General features: G+C 36.9%; 1 protein-coding gene across 1 annotated transcript; it reads right to left on the bottom strand.

Annotated features, from left to right (window-relative positions):
- Positions 1-1,433: 1,433 nt before the first annotated feature.
- lamb4 (laminin, beta 4) lies at positions 1,434-17,561 on the bottom strand. The gene is made up of 35 exons (XM_060887307.1): positions 17,423-17,561; positions 16,351-16,414; positions 15,795-15,952; positions 14,887-15,022; positions 14,611-14,684; positions 14,314-14,502; positions 14,165-14,228; positions 13,681-13,895; positions 13,275-13,395; positions 12,931-13,119; positions 12,668-12,823; positions 11,976-12,085; positions 11,789-11,868; positions 11,523-11,679; positions 11,016-11,336; positions 10,742-10,927; positions 10,493-10,602; positions 10,045-10,156; positions 9,757-9,934; positions 9,398-9,541; positions 9,001-9,232; positions 8,704-8,861; positions 8,265-8,489; positions 6,336-6,553; positions 6,155-6,251; positions 5,671-6,040; positions 5,369-5,529; positions 5,091-5,290; positions 4,066-4,251; positions 3,742-3,886; positions 3,332-3,539; positions 3,045-3,180; positions 2,771-2,941; positions 2,041-2,188; positions 1,434-1,929 (listed from the first exon to the last, which is right to left on the bottom strand). The coding sequence occupies exons 1-35, from the start codon at positions 17,465-17,467 to the stop codon at positions 1,790-1,792; spliced, it is 5,604 nt and encodes a 1,867-aa protein (XP_060743290.1). The 5' UTR covers positions 17,468-17,561; the 3' UTR covers positions 1,434-1,789.
- Positions 17,562-17,602: the final 41 nt, after the last annotated feature.

Raw genomic sequence — 17,602 nt, 5'->3', positions numbered from 1 at the left:
AAAGAACGTCTTTAAGATAATTAAACGTCCTTAACATTTTAAAAGTGTTATATTTTAAGCGTTTATTCACAGGAACAGCAAATATTTCCATTTTCATATCATTAAAGCAGATAAAAAGTGCCTACTCTCCAACAAGTTCAACCAATTATGAACAATCAATTACTTCACGTTAGTTTTGAGCAAAGAAATTGAGATGGAACATTTATGCACAAAACAGGAAATTGTTTCTCCCAACTTTATACTTCTGTAATAACTTGGAAATTAAGCAAACAAACTGATCTTATCTCCCTGTAGAAGAGAAAGAGAAATAGCAAGCCATTTTCATCACTCTAACAGTTTCTCTTTTAATCAGTTATCGGTTGACAGGCAGAATATTTATTGGAAGTTCTAACAGCATGCATTTATCTCTTATTAAATTACAGGAGAATTAGGGGATATTGCGTTATTTAGTGTTTGACAGTGTTTGTAGCATAGTTACTGATGCAGGTATACGGTCATAATCTTGTAAACTGTGATACTAAATTGCCATTCTCTTGCTCAATTCAAAGACCTTTCTAATAGCGTTCTATTGCTTCCATCAGCCAATTCTTTATGTTACCTTTATTTGTGCTACCAGCTCCCGAATACTTTAAACTGTCCATTTGCTTTGGAGCTAAGCTATATCCTGAACTGGTTGTAAAGTAAATCTGTAACCACAAATTTCAATCGGGTTTAGAATAACTGTGATGTGTAAATGTGATTTAACCAAATGAATCTGTGCCTTCAGGGCAAAATTACATGGCATTGCTCATGGAATTTCCAACAGTATTCCTGAGATTAAGAAGGAAATTCAAACACTTTGAGTTCCTGGAATTTTGCTGGCCTATTCAGCAATTCTAAAAGGCACAGTCTAAATGGTATTCTCACAAAACACAAATGAAAAAGTGTATGTTATAATTCACATATTGTTATAAGTACATTTATTATCGCTTATAAATTGGGAATTGAAATTAAATTTTCAAATTTTCACAGCAAATTTGAGCTAATTTAACTAAAATGTATCAAAGATCAAATGTGATGAAGTTGGGGGACAGGAACGTCTTTGATTGTGCAATTGAATAGAAATGGTTTTCTTCTGATTGTTCACACTCCAGAACAAAAGGTAGAGATCGTTGGGACCTTCATCTACAGACATTTCTGGCACCAAAAGCTGAATGTTGGTTTAATCTCATTACAACTAATTGTTATTTACATCTAATCTTATTACGCTGACTAATTGTTTACACAAAATAAAAATGCAAAACTGAACAATTACCATGTTCCAATACCAAAGACTTCTTATTCATGATAAGATAAGATAATAGAGTTACTGATGCTATCATATTAAAACAAAAGAATCTATGTGTACATAAAACCCAGCACACTGATTACATGGTAGACCTCAATTTTATTGGTGATTGTAGTTACACAACAAAGGGTAACAAAGAAAAAGTACTAAAATTACTAGATAAATACTGTTGTTCTTGAAATGTTCTACAATCTGTGTGATACAGATATGTATTTTACTTTCTTCTATATAGGCTTTGTTCTTTGGCGCTGATTCAAAAACTGTGTGATTAATATAGCACACACAGTGGGAATGTCAATCAAAATAACAATCAAAGTCCCAATCATGTACAGTCACTGAAGAATCTTTGTTTTCTGGCAATTTTTTTTTTTTTAGCAAGACCAAAGATAAGAGCTAGAGTCATCAAGACTGGACACATAGCATAGCTTGTGGTTGCAGGTGAAGACAGAGACATCTGCAGGCTTAAGTGCCGCACTGCGTATAATTGACAACTTTTTCAGCAATATATTCCTGCAAGCTCATCGCCTCTGCCAACAGATCTTCCAGTTCTTTCATTTTATTAATTTTATCTTGCACTGCATTTTGAATCCTTTTCTCCAAGTCTGAAACCAATTGGAGAATGAAATATTTATATATTTTAAACAAAAGATTTAGTTATTTGGAAGTTATATTTGACTGTTGTTGAATATTAATTACTTAAAACACTATCATACCTTCAATTTGTTTCATTTTAGCTTCAACATCTTTTGCCATATTTTTAGCCTCCATTGTTATGTTCTTCAAATGCTCAGTTATTGTATCATTTAGAGCCTGAGTGTTGTTTTTCAGTTTTTTTAATTTGTCTTCTACTTCCTCAAGATCCTAAAAAAGTAAATAGAAAAAGATAATAGTATAGCAGAACAACTTACCCACCTTACCACTTTTACACGTGTATTTCAATCAAAGAGTTGGAAAGATTCAGAGTTCAGTTACTGCACTAAAGTGTGTGAACGTGTGTACTTGTATTTGAAAACAAAAAGCTTCACTTAACATCATTTTTAAATCACTACATTTGGATATAGTCATAAGCTGACTATGTAATCAGTGAGATTTAATGACTCAAACTTAATTTTCTAACAAGTCTAAGCTTAACATGGCAGTTTTATTGTTCCAGCTAACTATTAGCTTTCAACTAGTTTGCATCATCAGATGCTAGCGTGCTAGTAAACCCCGAAATGAAGAATGTGGCTGTTAGAAAAGTTTTCTCAGGTTTCTTTAGTGAAAGGAACACTAAAAATGGGTGTGTTTGGTACTTTAATTTTAATTTTTAATCAAAATGAAGAATTTATACTATTTACATTGAGTGAAAAATATGAAGTTTCACATGTAACATGTGCCATGCAGTTATTTAAAGATGAAAGATTGTAGAGTGTAAAGTTTTAACTGTTAACTGATGCCACTGACCTTGTTAGCGTCTGTAACGTTGGATAATGCTGCATCAGCTACAGCTTTTGCCTCCAAAGCCTGAGCACGATTCATTTCCGTTTTATTCTTCAGAGCCTCAATTTCATTTTTGAGCCTTGTGGTCAGAGGCTTGTTTAAATTCTTTTCAGCATTTGTTAGTTTTTTGTCACTCTGTTGGGAATGACAATTATACGTATGAAGACTCTAATAAAATGATAACTAATACAACAATCTTAGCTTTCACTTAAGGAAATGGATAAAGTATAATATTTACCTGGTCAAGTAATTCAGCAGTAACATTTCTGTTGTCTTCAGTGTCATTCAACTTCTGTTTTATCTTTTCATGGAGTTGGGAAGTGTCATTCAGGGTTTTCTCTATGTCACTGACATCAGTTTCTTTAGTTCTGTTTCTGAAAAATAAGAATGAGAGCAGAAGTACTGAGCTACAGAATAAGACATTTGGATGATTTTTAAAGCCCACTAATGGGAGATATTTGCTCTGGTTGGATTATTGCATGATGATGATGATGGTGGTGGTGATGATGATTGTGATTCATTTACAGGATTTCATCAGCTTTATTTTTCAAGTCTCTGGCTAATTTGGCCTGATCCTCCAAGTCCTTTAGGTCTTCTGTAATGTGTGTGAAGTTCTCCATCATCTTCTGAATATCCTGAATCATCCTCTTGATCTCATCTGGAGATCTTGGAAGCTTAATAGCCAAAACGGCAGATGCTACCTTGTCAATGTCTTCCGGTTCCATTGACTCTGCTACAACATATATTATAGAGTACAGAACAGAGTATAGAGCAGTATAGAAATCAGGGTTTTTTTTTATGCATATCATGATAAAAGAATTAATTATCAAGCTACACTAAGTCTAAGTTTTAACATGGTGTGAATCTAAAAAATAAATAACTTATTGTCAAGACTGTAATGAATGGAAAGATGTTTGTGAATAAATATATCTTACCACTGAGGTATTCCCTGACACTCTCTATAAGTTTTTTAGTGTCATTCTTGGCCTTTTCATAGTTGCTCTTAGTCTTGTCAATTTTATTCATCATGTTCTGTGCCTTGGTTTTCACATCTTTATTCAGATTTTTGATGTCTTTTATCTAAAAACAGAAGCCAAACACAACACATTTGTTATAGGAACATTAAATATAACAGATAAGTATGTCAGTCGCTATATAACACTTAGTAACAGCTGTAAATATGTAAACCTGGATAATCACGACACAGCTGGCAAAATGTTCTGAAATATCGCACATATGTGTGGTGTGCTTTATCGTGCCTTTGTTTCTGCCTCTGTGAGATTTTGGAGCAGACTTTGAATGCCTGCTTTGATCTTCATTGCTGTGTCTGTGGCGTTGAGTGCGATAGGTAAACTTCCTGTACAAGATGGCCCGCCACACTTTCCACACAGAGCACCACCACACACAGCCTTTTCACACTCTGCATCACCTGGTGCTCCACAAATCTACAGCACATCAACAAACATGTCAGGTTAGACAAATGCAGGATGTTAGTTATTTTTCCATATGTTAATATCACAAATCTGGGATTAGTTTATTCATTCATTTTTATTAACCATGCCAGAGAGAGCCTGTGGTCAAGACAGGGAAGCTTTAGTCCATCCAGGTCTATTTGCACACAGTTTTACACACTCAAGTCACACCTAGGGGCAATTTAGTGTCGCAAATTCACCAACTGGATGTGAGAAACTAGAGAAACAGATGGGAAACCATGTGGTGAAGTGGAGATCATGTAAAACTCCACACAGACTTTGCTCAGGATCAAATGGTGAACCCTGGAGCTGGGTGGTGGCAAGACTACCAGCAGCACCAAAAACCCACCAATACTATATCAATCATTAGTGTTATTGGTAGTAAGTGACAGGTGACACATTTGAATTCATTGACTATTATTCAGTTGTTTTCTCATAGATTCAAGATTCAATATTTTTATTGTCATATGCACATGTTATCATTCTGTTGATAATGAGTTAATGAATAAATGACCTATTTCTGTTCTCTGTTACATGATCTATAGCTCTTATTTGTACACATTTACAAAGTTATGCTATCAAGACAAACACAGAATAGTTATATTATTGCTGATAAATGGGATGGAGATATATGAGGTGAGACAAATAAAAAAGATGTTATGTGCCTGAACATTTGCAGTAAATGAAATGTATTACGTAGAAAAATTAGCATGATTGTGATAAAAAAAAAAGATTTCCACTTGATAACCCTTTGATGGTCTGCAGACATACGATGTCTATTAACCGAGTCAGTAAGAGTTCCTTTATCTCACCTCCTCATTAAGTTTGGCCACACTGAGCCCTTTGACCTTCTTCTCCAGTACATCCAAAGGCCTCAGCTGGCATTTGGCCAGCTCTTTTTTTGTGTCCTGTCGGATCTGCCTGGAAGTGTCTATCTTATTTCTTGCCTTCTTCACCCTTTCTTCATCTTTCTGTAAGTCAGCATGGAGCTTACGGATCTTCTCCAGTGTGTCTGTAAGAAAAATGCTCACATCATGTTCTTCAATGCCTTTCACATGGGGTGTAGCTTTAAGAATTTATGCACACTTACCATTTATCTCTTTTAAATCTGTTTTGTGAGCGTCTTTCATTTTCTTATGCAGATCATCCAGTAACTTCTTGAACTCATGATAAATGTTATCAATTTCAGTTTCCAGCAGCTTAGTTGGATCGATAATAATAATGTTTGGATCTGTGGTTTCTGCTAAGTTCCTGATATATAAATGACAAAGATTAGAATAACCTTTCCACATTCATATTGCTAAATATATATATAATATTAAAAGTATTTTTTGCATAATTTAAATGACAGCAAAGTTATTCAAAAAATGGAAAATTATTTTCTAAATGCACCTTATTTGATTCAGGAAATTCTGTAGGCTCCCCAAATTAACCTGGTCAGAGCCTAGCATGCTAACCAGGCTCATGAAGGACTCATTCAACTTTTGTATCTTTTCCTGGTGTCGCTTGTCACTTGGTAACAGATTTCCTCCATATTTGGAAATCAGAGACTGCATGTTTTCCATAGCCTTTGAAATGTCTGTCACATTTTCCCCCCATAAATGGTAACAAGGGTGGCAGGGCTCGCAGGCAGGGAAGACCGGATCAAACCCTGGAGCACACATTTCACAGAAATTGCCACTCACTCCAGGCCGACACAGACACTCACCTGTGTCAGGATCACAGCCTGGGAAGACAGAGCCCTGCATGTCACAGTCGCAAGCTAGAGAAGTGATTTGGAGAAAGATGCAATAGAGAAATCAGTCAATTCAATGAATAACAAAAGACATTCATTAAAATGACACTGAAACAGTGTCTCTAGGTTTAGGCCACATACATATGCATTGAATGTCAGCGTTTCCAAAATGATTAGCTGCACACTCCTGGCACTGTATCCCACCATACCCTGCTTCACAAGGGCACTGGCCAGTAACCTGGATTTAAAGAAAGAGGGTGAACATGTCTGTATACTTCAGTGTGTATTGAACAACAACATGAATATGTCTAAAGAGGGTCACCTTGTCACACAGATTGCTTAAAGAGTGGCTCGTGTGACAGTTACAGGGCTGACACCCAGACTGTCCACTCAGATTCCAGTATCCATCCTCACAACGATCACACCGAATGCCTGCCACTCCATGACGGCATGGGCATTGCCCAGACACCTCATCACATATGCAGGAGCTGCCAAGTAAGCATTTAGTCATGTCTGTGCCCCGTTGGTCACATGAGCATTCTGTACACACAAACAACGAAATAAATGCAAAGACAAACAGCCTTTAATATTTCATATTCAAATGTGTAGAATATAGAGAGTGTTTTTCTCTCTACCCTGCTGTACTGATCTTAGGAAATTTTAATTTAATCCACAACTTTTGGTATCTCTGATCATACAACTCCACTGTTTTATTTATGTATTCTCCCCTTTATCCACAGAGGCACCCCTATATCATTATATTCTTTTTCCTACCATTAATTAGCAGGCTCCGCTTAGAAAGAGCGCTGCCTTATAAAACACACTGGTCACTAATTACAATGTCTCAGTAGAAAGCCAGGCCTGACAGTGCACAAGCTTGTCTGCAAAGATTCTTTTCTACATTTCAAGAAGGCATTAAAAAATCCAAGACAATGGCCAGGGAAAGCCCAGAGCTCATTTATCTTTAATAAACTGCTACAATTTGCTCATGGTTTTTTATCCTCTGACTCCATCACCAGAACCCTGCTATATATTTCTATTTCTCCAATAATAATAATAATAAAAAAAATAATAATAATAAAAAAAAAAAATAATAATAATAATAATAACAACAGCAGCAATAATAATAATAATAATAATAATAATAATAATAATAATAATAACGAAAGAAAAGATCTTTTTACATTCTCATAAATCTGTCATATCTCCCATGTTAACAGATATTTCTAACATTTTCACCATTTGGCAGACACCCTTATCCAGGCCAACTTATATTTATCTTATATTTATTCTACTGAGCTGTTGATTGTTAACGTTTAAGCCTCTGTAGGAGATTTCTCCAAAAGTCATCCAAAGCTACCACTTGCCTATAACCTCCTTCAATTTGTTCACTCATAAATCAGGCTCTCTTATTTCTGGCTTTGTTCACCCCAGAGTCAACTGGCTTGCAATCAATGCAGACCCTGAAAAGCCAGTAAATGTCCCTAAGGAGCTTAGTAATTACTGATCTATATTTTAACTAGCCTTTTCTTGGCAAACTACTTGAGCATGCGCCATGCAGCTCAGCTCCAAGAATACTCCTTATTATTATTTCACGTAGATGCTACAGTTCCTAAACACAGCAGAACATGGAAACACATCAGAACAGTATGTAAAAGTTTAGAGTGGCTCCCTGTTAAATTTTTGATTTCAGTACAAAATACTTGTGGCTACATAGTCTACTCTTTGTCCTTTAAGCGATTGTGGCTTTTTATATGTGTTTCCATTCTTAGACCTCCATTACCCTGTTTCTCATGTTTTAAAACTAAATTAATTTTTTTCATTTTTCTTTTCCACTTTCTTTCCCACTCATCTTAATATACCGGCTTTACATTTGCTTATTACATTTATCCCATAGTTAAATAAAGATCTTTTTTTTTTTATTCTTTCTTCTTGTCAACTATTTATATTTTTATTCAGTGTTCTTGTGTGTATAGAAATACTCTTACAAACAAAATGCTGTTATTATTATTATTATTATTATTATTATTATTATTATTATTACTGAAGAGCCCAACAGTGGAGGCTGGGAGATGCTGGGAATTTAGTCATTTTATAGAATTTTAACATTAAGCAATTGTTAATCATGTCATATTTTCTTTAAAAGAAGTTTCTTTAAGCACTGCACTCATTTTTCCGCATAATTCTAATTAATGAATGTGAACGTAGCACAAATAAAACTTGCAATCTGAAATATAATTGCCCTGCATACCTCTGCAGTCCTGGAGCAGTGCATTGCCGTAGTATCCTCGTTTACAGGTCTGGCACTGAGGCCCAAAGGTGTTATGCAAGCAGCGGAGACAATTGCCAGTTAAAGCATCACATGCCTCGCCATCATTGGGATCGATGTTGTTGTTGCAGGGACACTCTTTGCATCTAGAGCCCGGCAATAGCAGGTTACCGTAGTAACCAGGTGCACACTTATCACAGTGTGGGCCTGTAAAAGAAGAAAAAAGACTCAGCACTTTTAGTTATACTAAGTTTATTGCACATGTATAGGTTTGTCATACATTACATATGACAACTCATCAAGCTGCAGCTTTATTTACGATATAATGTAACTAGTGAACTAACATTAAGGTGTTAACGTCAGTGAGACATTGTATATTGCTTCATTGAAGCAGTGTGTGTAAATCAATGACAGCTCAGACCTTGATGCCCAGTTTTGCATTGACAGTTTGGGGTTAGAGAATTTGGGTCCTTTCCACAGGAATGAGCAAAGAAACGACCACTGCCTTTCACGTCTGGACACAGGCATGGCTGGCAGGTTTCTCTTACAACAGGGTCTCCAAAGTAACCTTCATCACACCTGCCAGACACCAGAGAACACACGCTCAAAATTATAAAGATCACTTCAGCTTCAAACAACTGTCACTTTTGTAAAAATTTTTTACTGACTGTTTTCAAATCTTTTGAATTTTATTTTGTTATTTTATCAGGACTCATACCTTTCACAGTGGGGACCAGTTGAATGCCCCCTGCAGTTTAGACAGACTCCAGTAATCTGGTCACAGAGGTCAGACAGCCCATTACACTGGCAACGTCTGCAGTTAGGAAACCCATAATATCCGGTAATGCATCTATCACATCGTTGGCCTGTGATTCCATTATGGCATTGGCACTGTCCAGTTTTATGATCACAGAACTCAGCTTTAGAGCCCGATGGCTCGCAGTTACATGCTGGGAAAGAAGGAGAAGTCATATGGGTCGTATTCACCAACCACTCATTGGAGTTGATGTTAAATCAGCATCATGTTATTAAGATTTCTGTACAAACAACAGTTATGCATCGACACTTGCCTGTAAATCGTATATGTCTACATTTTTTAAATGTGTACTACTTACGTGAGCATCCATTTTGTCCAAACCCATAGGTCAAAGGGGTGCAGGTGTCGCAGCAGCGGCCAATCACGTTGGGTTTGCAGTCACATTGTCCTGTAAATTTACTGCAGGATAAGCTGAATGACCCCTCAGGATTACATCTACATGCTGGAGGAAAGCACACACAGATTATTATTAATGGTGACCCAAAACTTTTAAAGAGTACCAAATTTGTGTGCTGTCAACCATTTTCATATAAAGTTGACAGCACACTTCTTATAGCAGTTCTGTCCTGTTCAGCGAGTTTATTGTCTTTACATGAACAGTACTGTATTATTTCTATGTCGCTATGTTTCTATGACATATATTGGTAGGATACTCACGAATTGCACCATTATGGATGTATGCTGACATGCTGGCAACCAGTTTTTCACACACCTCAGGCAGAGTATTTTCTCCTGCCTGTGCACCGAACTCCACACAGCGATACTGCTGGTATTGAGCCAGGGATGCATCAGAGCAGAAATTTGGCAAAGACTCCATCTTTGGAATAAGTCCCATCTAAGGATTATATTTCAAGTACAAAAAAATAAGGGTTTCAATCCTTTATTTTAATTAATTTTGTGAATGTTTAATCCATGGTGGTGGAAATAGGAAATAAAACAGCTTACTGTATCTATTAGAATATGTGAGCTGCAGTAAGGGTCAGGATTTTCAAATGTGATATCCACATAGTACCTGACGCCAGAGTTGAGGCACACAGAAGGATCCAAGATGGCCGTCCTACATGTAATGAAACATCATAGAATATCATAAAAAATGTATAAGAGCAATAACACAGCAACAGTAAACTTCTATAAGAAACATTAGCTGTAAATGGTGTACTGATTAACTCAGGTTTATTATTCTGACTCATTAAGCCATCTATTGATCGATTCCATCTATTTAATTAGTTCGTGTTTGCCATTCCAATTGTGGCTCCTGTTTGGCTAGAAATGAAAACCAGTCTTAACTATGGATTAAACTTGACACCCTGGCTTAAAATGGAAAGCAAATGAATCTCTAATGTTTCACACAAAATATTTTACATTGTTCCAGCGATCACAAGGATCAGCTCACCTTCTGGTGCTAGGAAGCGCAAAGGTTTTCTCAGATGGATCATATGGACAATTTTCATAAATAGATCCTAATGGCACAATTTTTACAATGGCTGTCCAATCATCTGTGGACTACAGTTAAAAAAAACACACATTCTAATTAGTACAAGTGAAATAACACAGTGAATTATTATAATGATTCTAATTATGCCACAATTACATTTTTGTATATTGTGTATACAATATACTGTATATACAAAAATATGCAAACCTGTGCCTCATAGCGAATAACAAGATGATAGTTAAGAGTTAAAGGGATGTTGGTGACAATAAATCGGAGTCCTGCTCCATCTTGAACCCGCACAACTCCTGGTCCAGTCCAAGTGATAGGTTTATCTGGGGTATGTGGCCGTAGGATGACCTGATGGAGGGATCCTGGCTGCAGGGGAATGGTGCTCTGGAGGACCAAACAACAATTTTATACTCAAACAGCAAGCCAGTTTTGTCAGTATGGTTTATTAGTCTGACTCTACGTCTGACTGTACCTGGCCTTGTCTTCGTTTTCGGCGGCTTTCACGCTTAACCACTACAAGTCTCCCATCCCTGAACTCAACATCATAGCCTTTGCTTTTGAAGTAGTTCAGACAGCTAGGCAGAGTGACAGCAGGAGGGAAAGTTTGATATGCTGTAGGAGGCCAAGTATTCTCATATGTATTAGGATCAGGTGGGTTGGGGTCATAAGGCTTCGGTACTGTAGGCTCAGGTCGGTAATAAGGTAGTGGTGTAGGCTCAGGAGCTATGGTTCCTGGGGGACAATATCGTGGTGGAGGAGATGTAGCAGGATACAGGGGTGTATTAGGTTCTACCTAAAAAAATAAGTAAAATTTTTGTTATTCTTCTCAATCATAAAGTATGAAATCCTGCTATATTTTTTATGTGAGCCCTACATATTAAACTTAAAACAAAAGTTTAGAGGCAGTAACAGATTTGAGAAAATAGGTCATTCATAGTATAACTGTAGAAGTTCAGGCGGTTTAATTTTGGTGACCCACCAGGTCAGAGGAGCACTTGGTGTCAAGAGGAGCAGCCTTTTCAGCCTCATAGAGATAGAAATCAAGAGGGGCCAGGAAGTAACCAGGAGCAGGTTCACTACAGCGAGGTCCCACCATATTGGCTCTGCACTGACACTGGCCATTCTCTGAAGAACACCTACAATAAGTACAAATAAATTAATCTAAACATGCATACTTGTGGTGCTGTTTTTTTTTTTTTCAGAGGATAAAAAAAGTGAGAAGTGTCTAGTTGTCCGCTGGCATACAGAGTACTGAAGGCTCCTCCTATGTCACAGTCACAAGGTTGACAATCATAGACTGTATTTCCTAGTCCCCAGTATCCTGGCTTAAAAAAGCAAAAGAACAAAATATGAACAAAATGTTCTATGGAAGTAATCTTTATCCATTTTGATGCATTTTGTAGGAAGGAATAATGGATATTGTGGGACTCACCACACACTGGTCACACTCTGGTCCATGAGCAAAGTGGTCACAAATGCACTGGCCTGTGTTCTGGTCACATGGGGAGGTGCTTATAGTGCCCAAGAAGTTACACATACATCCTGATCATGTCGACAAGAGCATAAATAGACAAATCATACGGAATTTTATTCCTTGATGTAATTCAGTCTGCAAATTAAAGTATTTATGGATCCAAAACTATGAAAGCATTTAGGTGGTAACAATTCTGCTAAAAATACTGTCTTTACTAACATTTATATCTGATATTTAAAGGTGAAAAGCAAGTGGAAATTTTTTGAATATGGGCAAATTTATTGCTTAATATTTCTACTGAGATTTTTATAAATCAAAGCTACATTTATGCTGCTGATTCGTTTAGACATTTCAGGATGATTTGAATTATTTGTAGAAATATATGCTTTAAACAAACAAACAAACAAACAAACAAATAAATAAATGAATGAATAAGTTTAATTGAAGATTATTCAAGCTTATGAGAAGATTATAAAGCTTAGAATCAGTACAAATGTCAAGAATTATTTTTATAATCATATAATTGTTTTATTATAATTTTATAATAGGAAATAATAGAAATATTTGACTATATTCAAGACATTTTCACTTGCTATCTTTTTTCTGTCTTTTTGTTGCAGTGTAGGAAAAAGCAGCAGAGGTCTTCTTACTCTGGCAGCCTCCAGGGTCTTCCTGGCTGAGTCTATAGAATCCAGTCTTGCACCGATCACAGCGCTCTCCCTCTACATTCTGCTTACACACACACTGACCACTCACTGGATCACACAACCCACCATCCACAGACCCTGCAGAGTTGCAGACACAAGCTAGAGAGAAACAGAATAAAGTTTAGTAAGATATAATAATTTCTCCTCACCTATACCTAAATGATAACATTAAACTCTTGATGCATTCTCCCCATAAAAACACTCACGTATGCAAGAATAAGGGTCATTTAGAGAGCGCAGAGGGTCCTTGTAGTAGTGTGACTTGCACAGATCACACTGAGCGCCCATGCGGTTGTTTCTGCAGTCGTCACACACACCTCCACTGACCTGCCCAGTGCTTATGTAGCGCTGTAGGTCAAAGTGACATCGCTCAGAGTGGCCATTGCAGTTGCACTCTGTAACAACATGTGGAAAAGTGCAGCATTATTTACTTTCTACCATGTTTTTATCGTCCCTGTCTATCCCTAGGGCTTCCCTTTTCTTACAGAGCCAGCAACTATGACTATTGGAGCTATTATTAGTAATGTTGTTGTTCGAGCATTGACTTTACTTCTGCAGACATGTGGGTCAATGCTTCCAGCTGGCCTCCAGGGGGCATCATTGTAAAAGTCCTGGCACTTCTCACAGTTGCTCCCCATAGTGTTATGTTGACACACACATTGCCCATGAACCTGGGAACAAAAAGCCTCAGTTAGAGCTGATAGTACATACTACCACACTGAATGAGTGTGTCAAAGCAATACAGTAAAGAGGTATGAGATTTCTCACCATTCTATTTATAGCTATTCTTCCACACTTATTTTCAGTGCCTAAAAAGCATTTTCCTGCATATCTCTAACAGGCCAAGTGTAGCATATATTTAAAATTTAAAATTTTATATTTAAAATAAAATAGTTTAACGAATCCAGAAAACGCTCGCTTATCTATTGAAATTCATAAACTAGTGACATGCTCACCATGCCAGCTTCATTGAAGGTATCTCCACGTGGGTTATAAACTGGCATACACTGGCTGGCATGGCCATTGCAGAAGCAACTCCCTCTGACCACCATCTCATAGAGGGCATAGTAGTATTTGTTCTGTGGGTTCCTCCTCTTCCGCCCCAACAAGTCATCACCCAGTGTGAGTAAACGTGTAAAGTTCACTCGCAGATTAGTCATGGTGATGAGTTCTAACAGCAAAAAAAAAAACATTATGCTACTCATCTTCTGTGTGGAATTTACATTTGTTTATATAGCACATATATTTTACAGGAACTGTTGTTTCAATAATTTATTCACTTCCTTTAGCCTTTAGGTTGAAATGCATTTGTAGTTAATGTATTTCTATCACATAAATAATTCAAAGAGTTGTATCTTAATATATTATACAAGCTAGTAATGTGCAACATCAATTCACAGCTTTCGGATACGAAAAAACTTAAATGTAAACTTCTTTTACCTTGAATGGTAGGGTCAAATGGATTTTCAATATGAAAGTGGGGGTCCAAAGCTTTTAACACCACCTATAAGGGATTTGCAGTATTAAGAACAGACATTATACAGTGCTAAACATTTGATGAAAAGGACAAATTTTGAAAGAGGTTATACCTCGCCATCAGTAGAAGGCTCGGCTCCAGAGTAGCGGCTGTCACAGATGAGGTCATCTATAGTTTCTGCTGGTCCTGCTGAGATTCTGGGGAAGTCGCTAGCACAGTCTGCAGAGAAATACCTCAAAACCTTCCAAGTATGACCAAAATCCTTTGACTTCTCTACCAGCATTGCAGCAGGTCTGAAACTCTGTATATTGATGGGCCAGTGAATGATGGTGTTAGTTAAAACACATTAATTACACCACCCCTCCACAACCAACACTAAAAACAACAAAAAACAAAACAATGAAGGTACCTTGAATGTCATAACTAAATGGCTAAACTGAAACACAGTCTCCAAGTCTAGTTGAATGCTGACTTGATGCACACCTGAAGTATAAGATAGAGTTAAGTGTTAATACATAGCAGATGGATTAATCAGCCATTAATATTTCATACTATTGATGATTGTGGGTTCTAAGATTAATTTTAGGTTTAGTTTGTGTGTGTGTGTGTGTGTGTGTGTGTGTGTGTGTGTGTGTGTGTGTGTTGTTTTCGATTCATACAGTGGGTAAATTCTGGGAGAACTCACCGTTTACAGACTGCCACCATTTCATCTTACGCTCTGGCTCAAAGGTGGTTATGATATTTTCTATTCGATGGCTATTACGATTGTTGTATCGATTGTAGGGGCTCCTTGAGTCACAGGTAAAGCATTTCTGTTCATCCTATAGAAAACATGATGTTTGATGAAGTATGAAAAGATACTCGTTGCGTCAAAAGGACAACTAGAGGACGATAGTTTTTCAATTCTACTTAGTTTTGTGTAAACAAGATCTTTTGATCTTGACCCTGGATAGGACACCAAGGAAGCACACACACACACACACAGGAGCATTTTCTTGTAGCCAATTCACCTGTGAAGAGCATAAACTTCACACAGACATAGAAATACTATGCCTTTAGCTTAAAGGAGGATGGGATAAAAAGAGGGATAAATTTGTCTTTAAGGAGAGGACAGCCCTATCACACTGGCAGATCTGAACATGCCTGTAGCATGCATGCACAGGGTTGGCCACATTGCTTTCAGTCTACATCAATTTCAAACTGTCTGCTGCTTGCTGACAGCCAGATTTGCGTTGGGTTTTGATTCTAGAAAATTTGTCATGGCAAACATACATTTACTATAACCACTGACTGCTACATATAGTAAAATGCCTGGCTCTCAGCTGGGAAATATGACACTGTGCTGTACTGCAATAAAAGCTATTTCCTCAGGGCACAAGATTGCCATTTAAAGGAATCACTTCTGAAGAGTTTTCTTTTTGTAGAATTGAGAAAGTATAATTGCAAGAGGTACTTAAATAAGGATTCTCTGTTCATTCTTCAGTTCATCTTATCAAGCAGTTCAGTGAGCAGCTAGTTTAATTATACATACAATTCAGTGTATAAAATATAATAAACTCCAAACATTATGGAATAGTGTGTTTTAGAACTGACCTCAAGGTAACCCAGAATGCAGTAGTTCTGGGGCCCATTTAGGCCACAGGTGGATGAAGCAGAGAGTTGAGCAGCACGGCCCACCATAAGATCACCTAGTGTGGGGTGGCACGAGCTCCCCTCACATTCTCGCTGTAGGTGAGCTGGCTCCACCAGATCTACAAATTAAAAAAAAGGAACAAATATTTCAGATAAAATAAAAATCTTATTATATGAGCTAACGCCTCTCTGTGCCGTGGCCTTACTTCTTTTTCAACACATGATTTGTATTTTGTAGGAGATAAAGTTGCAGATTGTCCAACCAATCATCTCTACAGATGCAGGTAAGCTATTTTCTAAAAAGACTAATGGGTAAATCAAGTTAAATCCACCCTGCTAAGTAACTTATAAAAACAAATCCTAGAAAACATCTCAAAAGGGCAAGTGCCTGCAAGAAAATAGCCAAAAATAACGATGCTAGCTCAGCAAGTGATCACATGTTTGCGCTGATGAGGCATACTGAAATGATTTTTCTGTTAAATTCCAGCAATGTCAGAGCAAATCCGAGTATACTCACAAAAGAGCAGAACTGCAGACATCCAACTTTCCCACATTGTTGCTTTAGCTGTGAAAATCATGGGCTGAAGTAAGAAAAGAGAGAAAATGAAAATATTTGTTAATAAATTATTTAAAAGTTTGAATTCACACCACCAGGAATTGTATCGGGTGCAACAATGGATTTCAATTTACCGAACAGATCAACTTTAACCTTATTACCACAACCTTAAAATTATGCAATGCGTTCCATTTGTAAGCACAGACAAAAATTCCAGCAGATGCACTTCATTAAGCTCTGACTGCCTGCAATGCCTCAAGCCATTCAATCTCAACATGTACAGTCCTAAGAGTTCCTCAGAGAAAAAGCTGCAGCAGCCTTCAGCTCAAAGGGATAATACATTTTCTACATATACTGACGTGCCTGGAATTTAAATTGTTCAACATAAATGGGTCAATTCATTTTAGACCTTCTAGAAATTCTGCAAGGGTAGAAATTGAATGAATCAACGTAGTACTGTGAGACGATGGGTAATTTAATATACTTTATTCCATAGAAAAACTTGTTTCCAGTGTAAACTTCCAGACATATGAATAGAAGCCTAACACTGCGCACAAAATATGCTAGTAAAATACAGCACAGCAATTGGACCGTTCTTCTTCCTTCTAATAATTTTAAAAACACGTGATGATAGTTGTGGTGCTAGCTATAAGTATGCAAGTCTATAAAGAAAGACGATGCCTTAACATGTCAAATCTTTAAAGATCACATTCTCACAAAATAGAAATAAGTCATGTTCCAGTAGTCTTATTCTGTAATTGTAGTAAAACCAAGTACAAGTGGAGATTTAACATGTGTAACTTCCCAGAGGATGTGATGCCACAAAACCTGCAATATTATTGAACAGACAAAGTGAGAATGTAAATGTTTAGTAATTACTTTACTTAAGTTTAACAGAAAATAATTACAACAAATGAATTATTATATGGAGAAATTGTAATGTGCAGTATCACATTTTAGATAACTACAATCAATATCAAGCTATGAAGTATCTTTAAAACAATGACACTTTAAAACATACAATAACACTTACATATAAAATAGAACAAATCCTGTGCAGAAATGTAATGATGTTCATTCAAGCCATTCAGTGTCTAAGAATTTTTGCCTCCATGTCCACACAGCAGGCAGTAATGGATTGTGAAGCAATCACTGTAAAGGTTGAAGCATGTAAAGACACACCTGAACACCTGAGAACGTAGAAGGGTGAGAG

The sequence above is a fragment of the Tachysurus vachellii genome, chromosome 14, assembly GCF_030014155.1.
Source record: "Tachysurus vachellii isolate PV-2020 chromosome 14, HZAU_Pvac_v1, whole genome shotgun sequence".
NCBI classification, from domain to species: Eukaryota; Metazoa; Chordata; class Actinopteri; order Siluriformes; family Bagridae; genus Tachysurus; species Tachysurus vachellii.
Note: the sequence above shows the minus strand (reverse complement) of the source record. Positions and strands in the feature narration are given on the sequence as shown.

What these genes read in the sequence shown, in the direction of transcription:
- lamb4 (XM_060887307.1), bottom strand. Translation starts at nt 17,467, where the DNA reads ATGAACATCATTACATTTCTGCACAGGATTTGTTCTATTTTATAT. An exon ending in CAGAGTGTGACCAGTGTGTG is followed by an intron (nt 11,869 to 11,975) that starts GTGAGTCCCACA and finishes TGCTTTTTTAAG; the next exon opens with CCAGGATACTGGGGACTAGG. An exon ending in GCGCTTCCTAGCACCAGAAG is followed by an intron (nt 10,157 to 10,492) that starts GTGAGCTGATCC and finishes CATTACATGTAG; the next exon opens with GACGGCCATCTTGGATCCTT.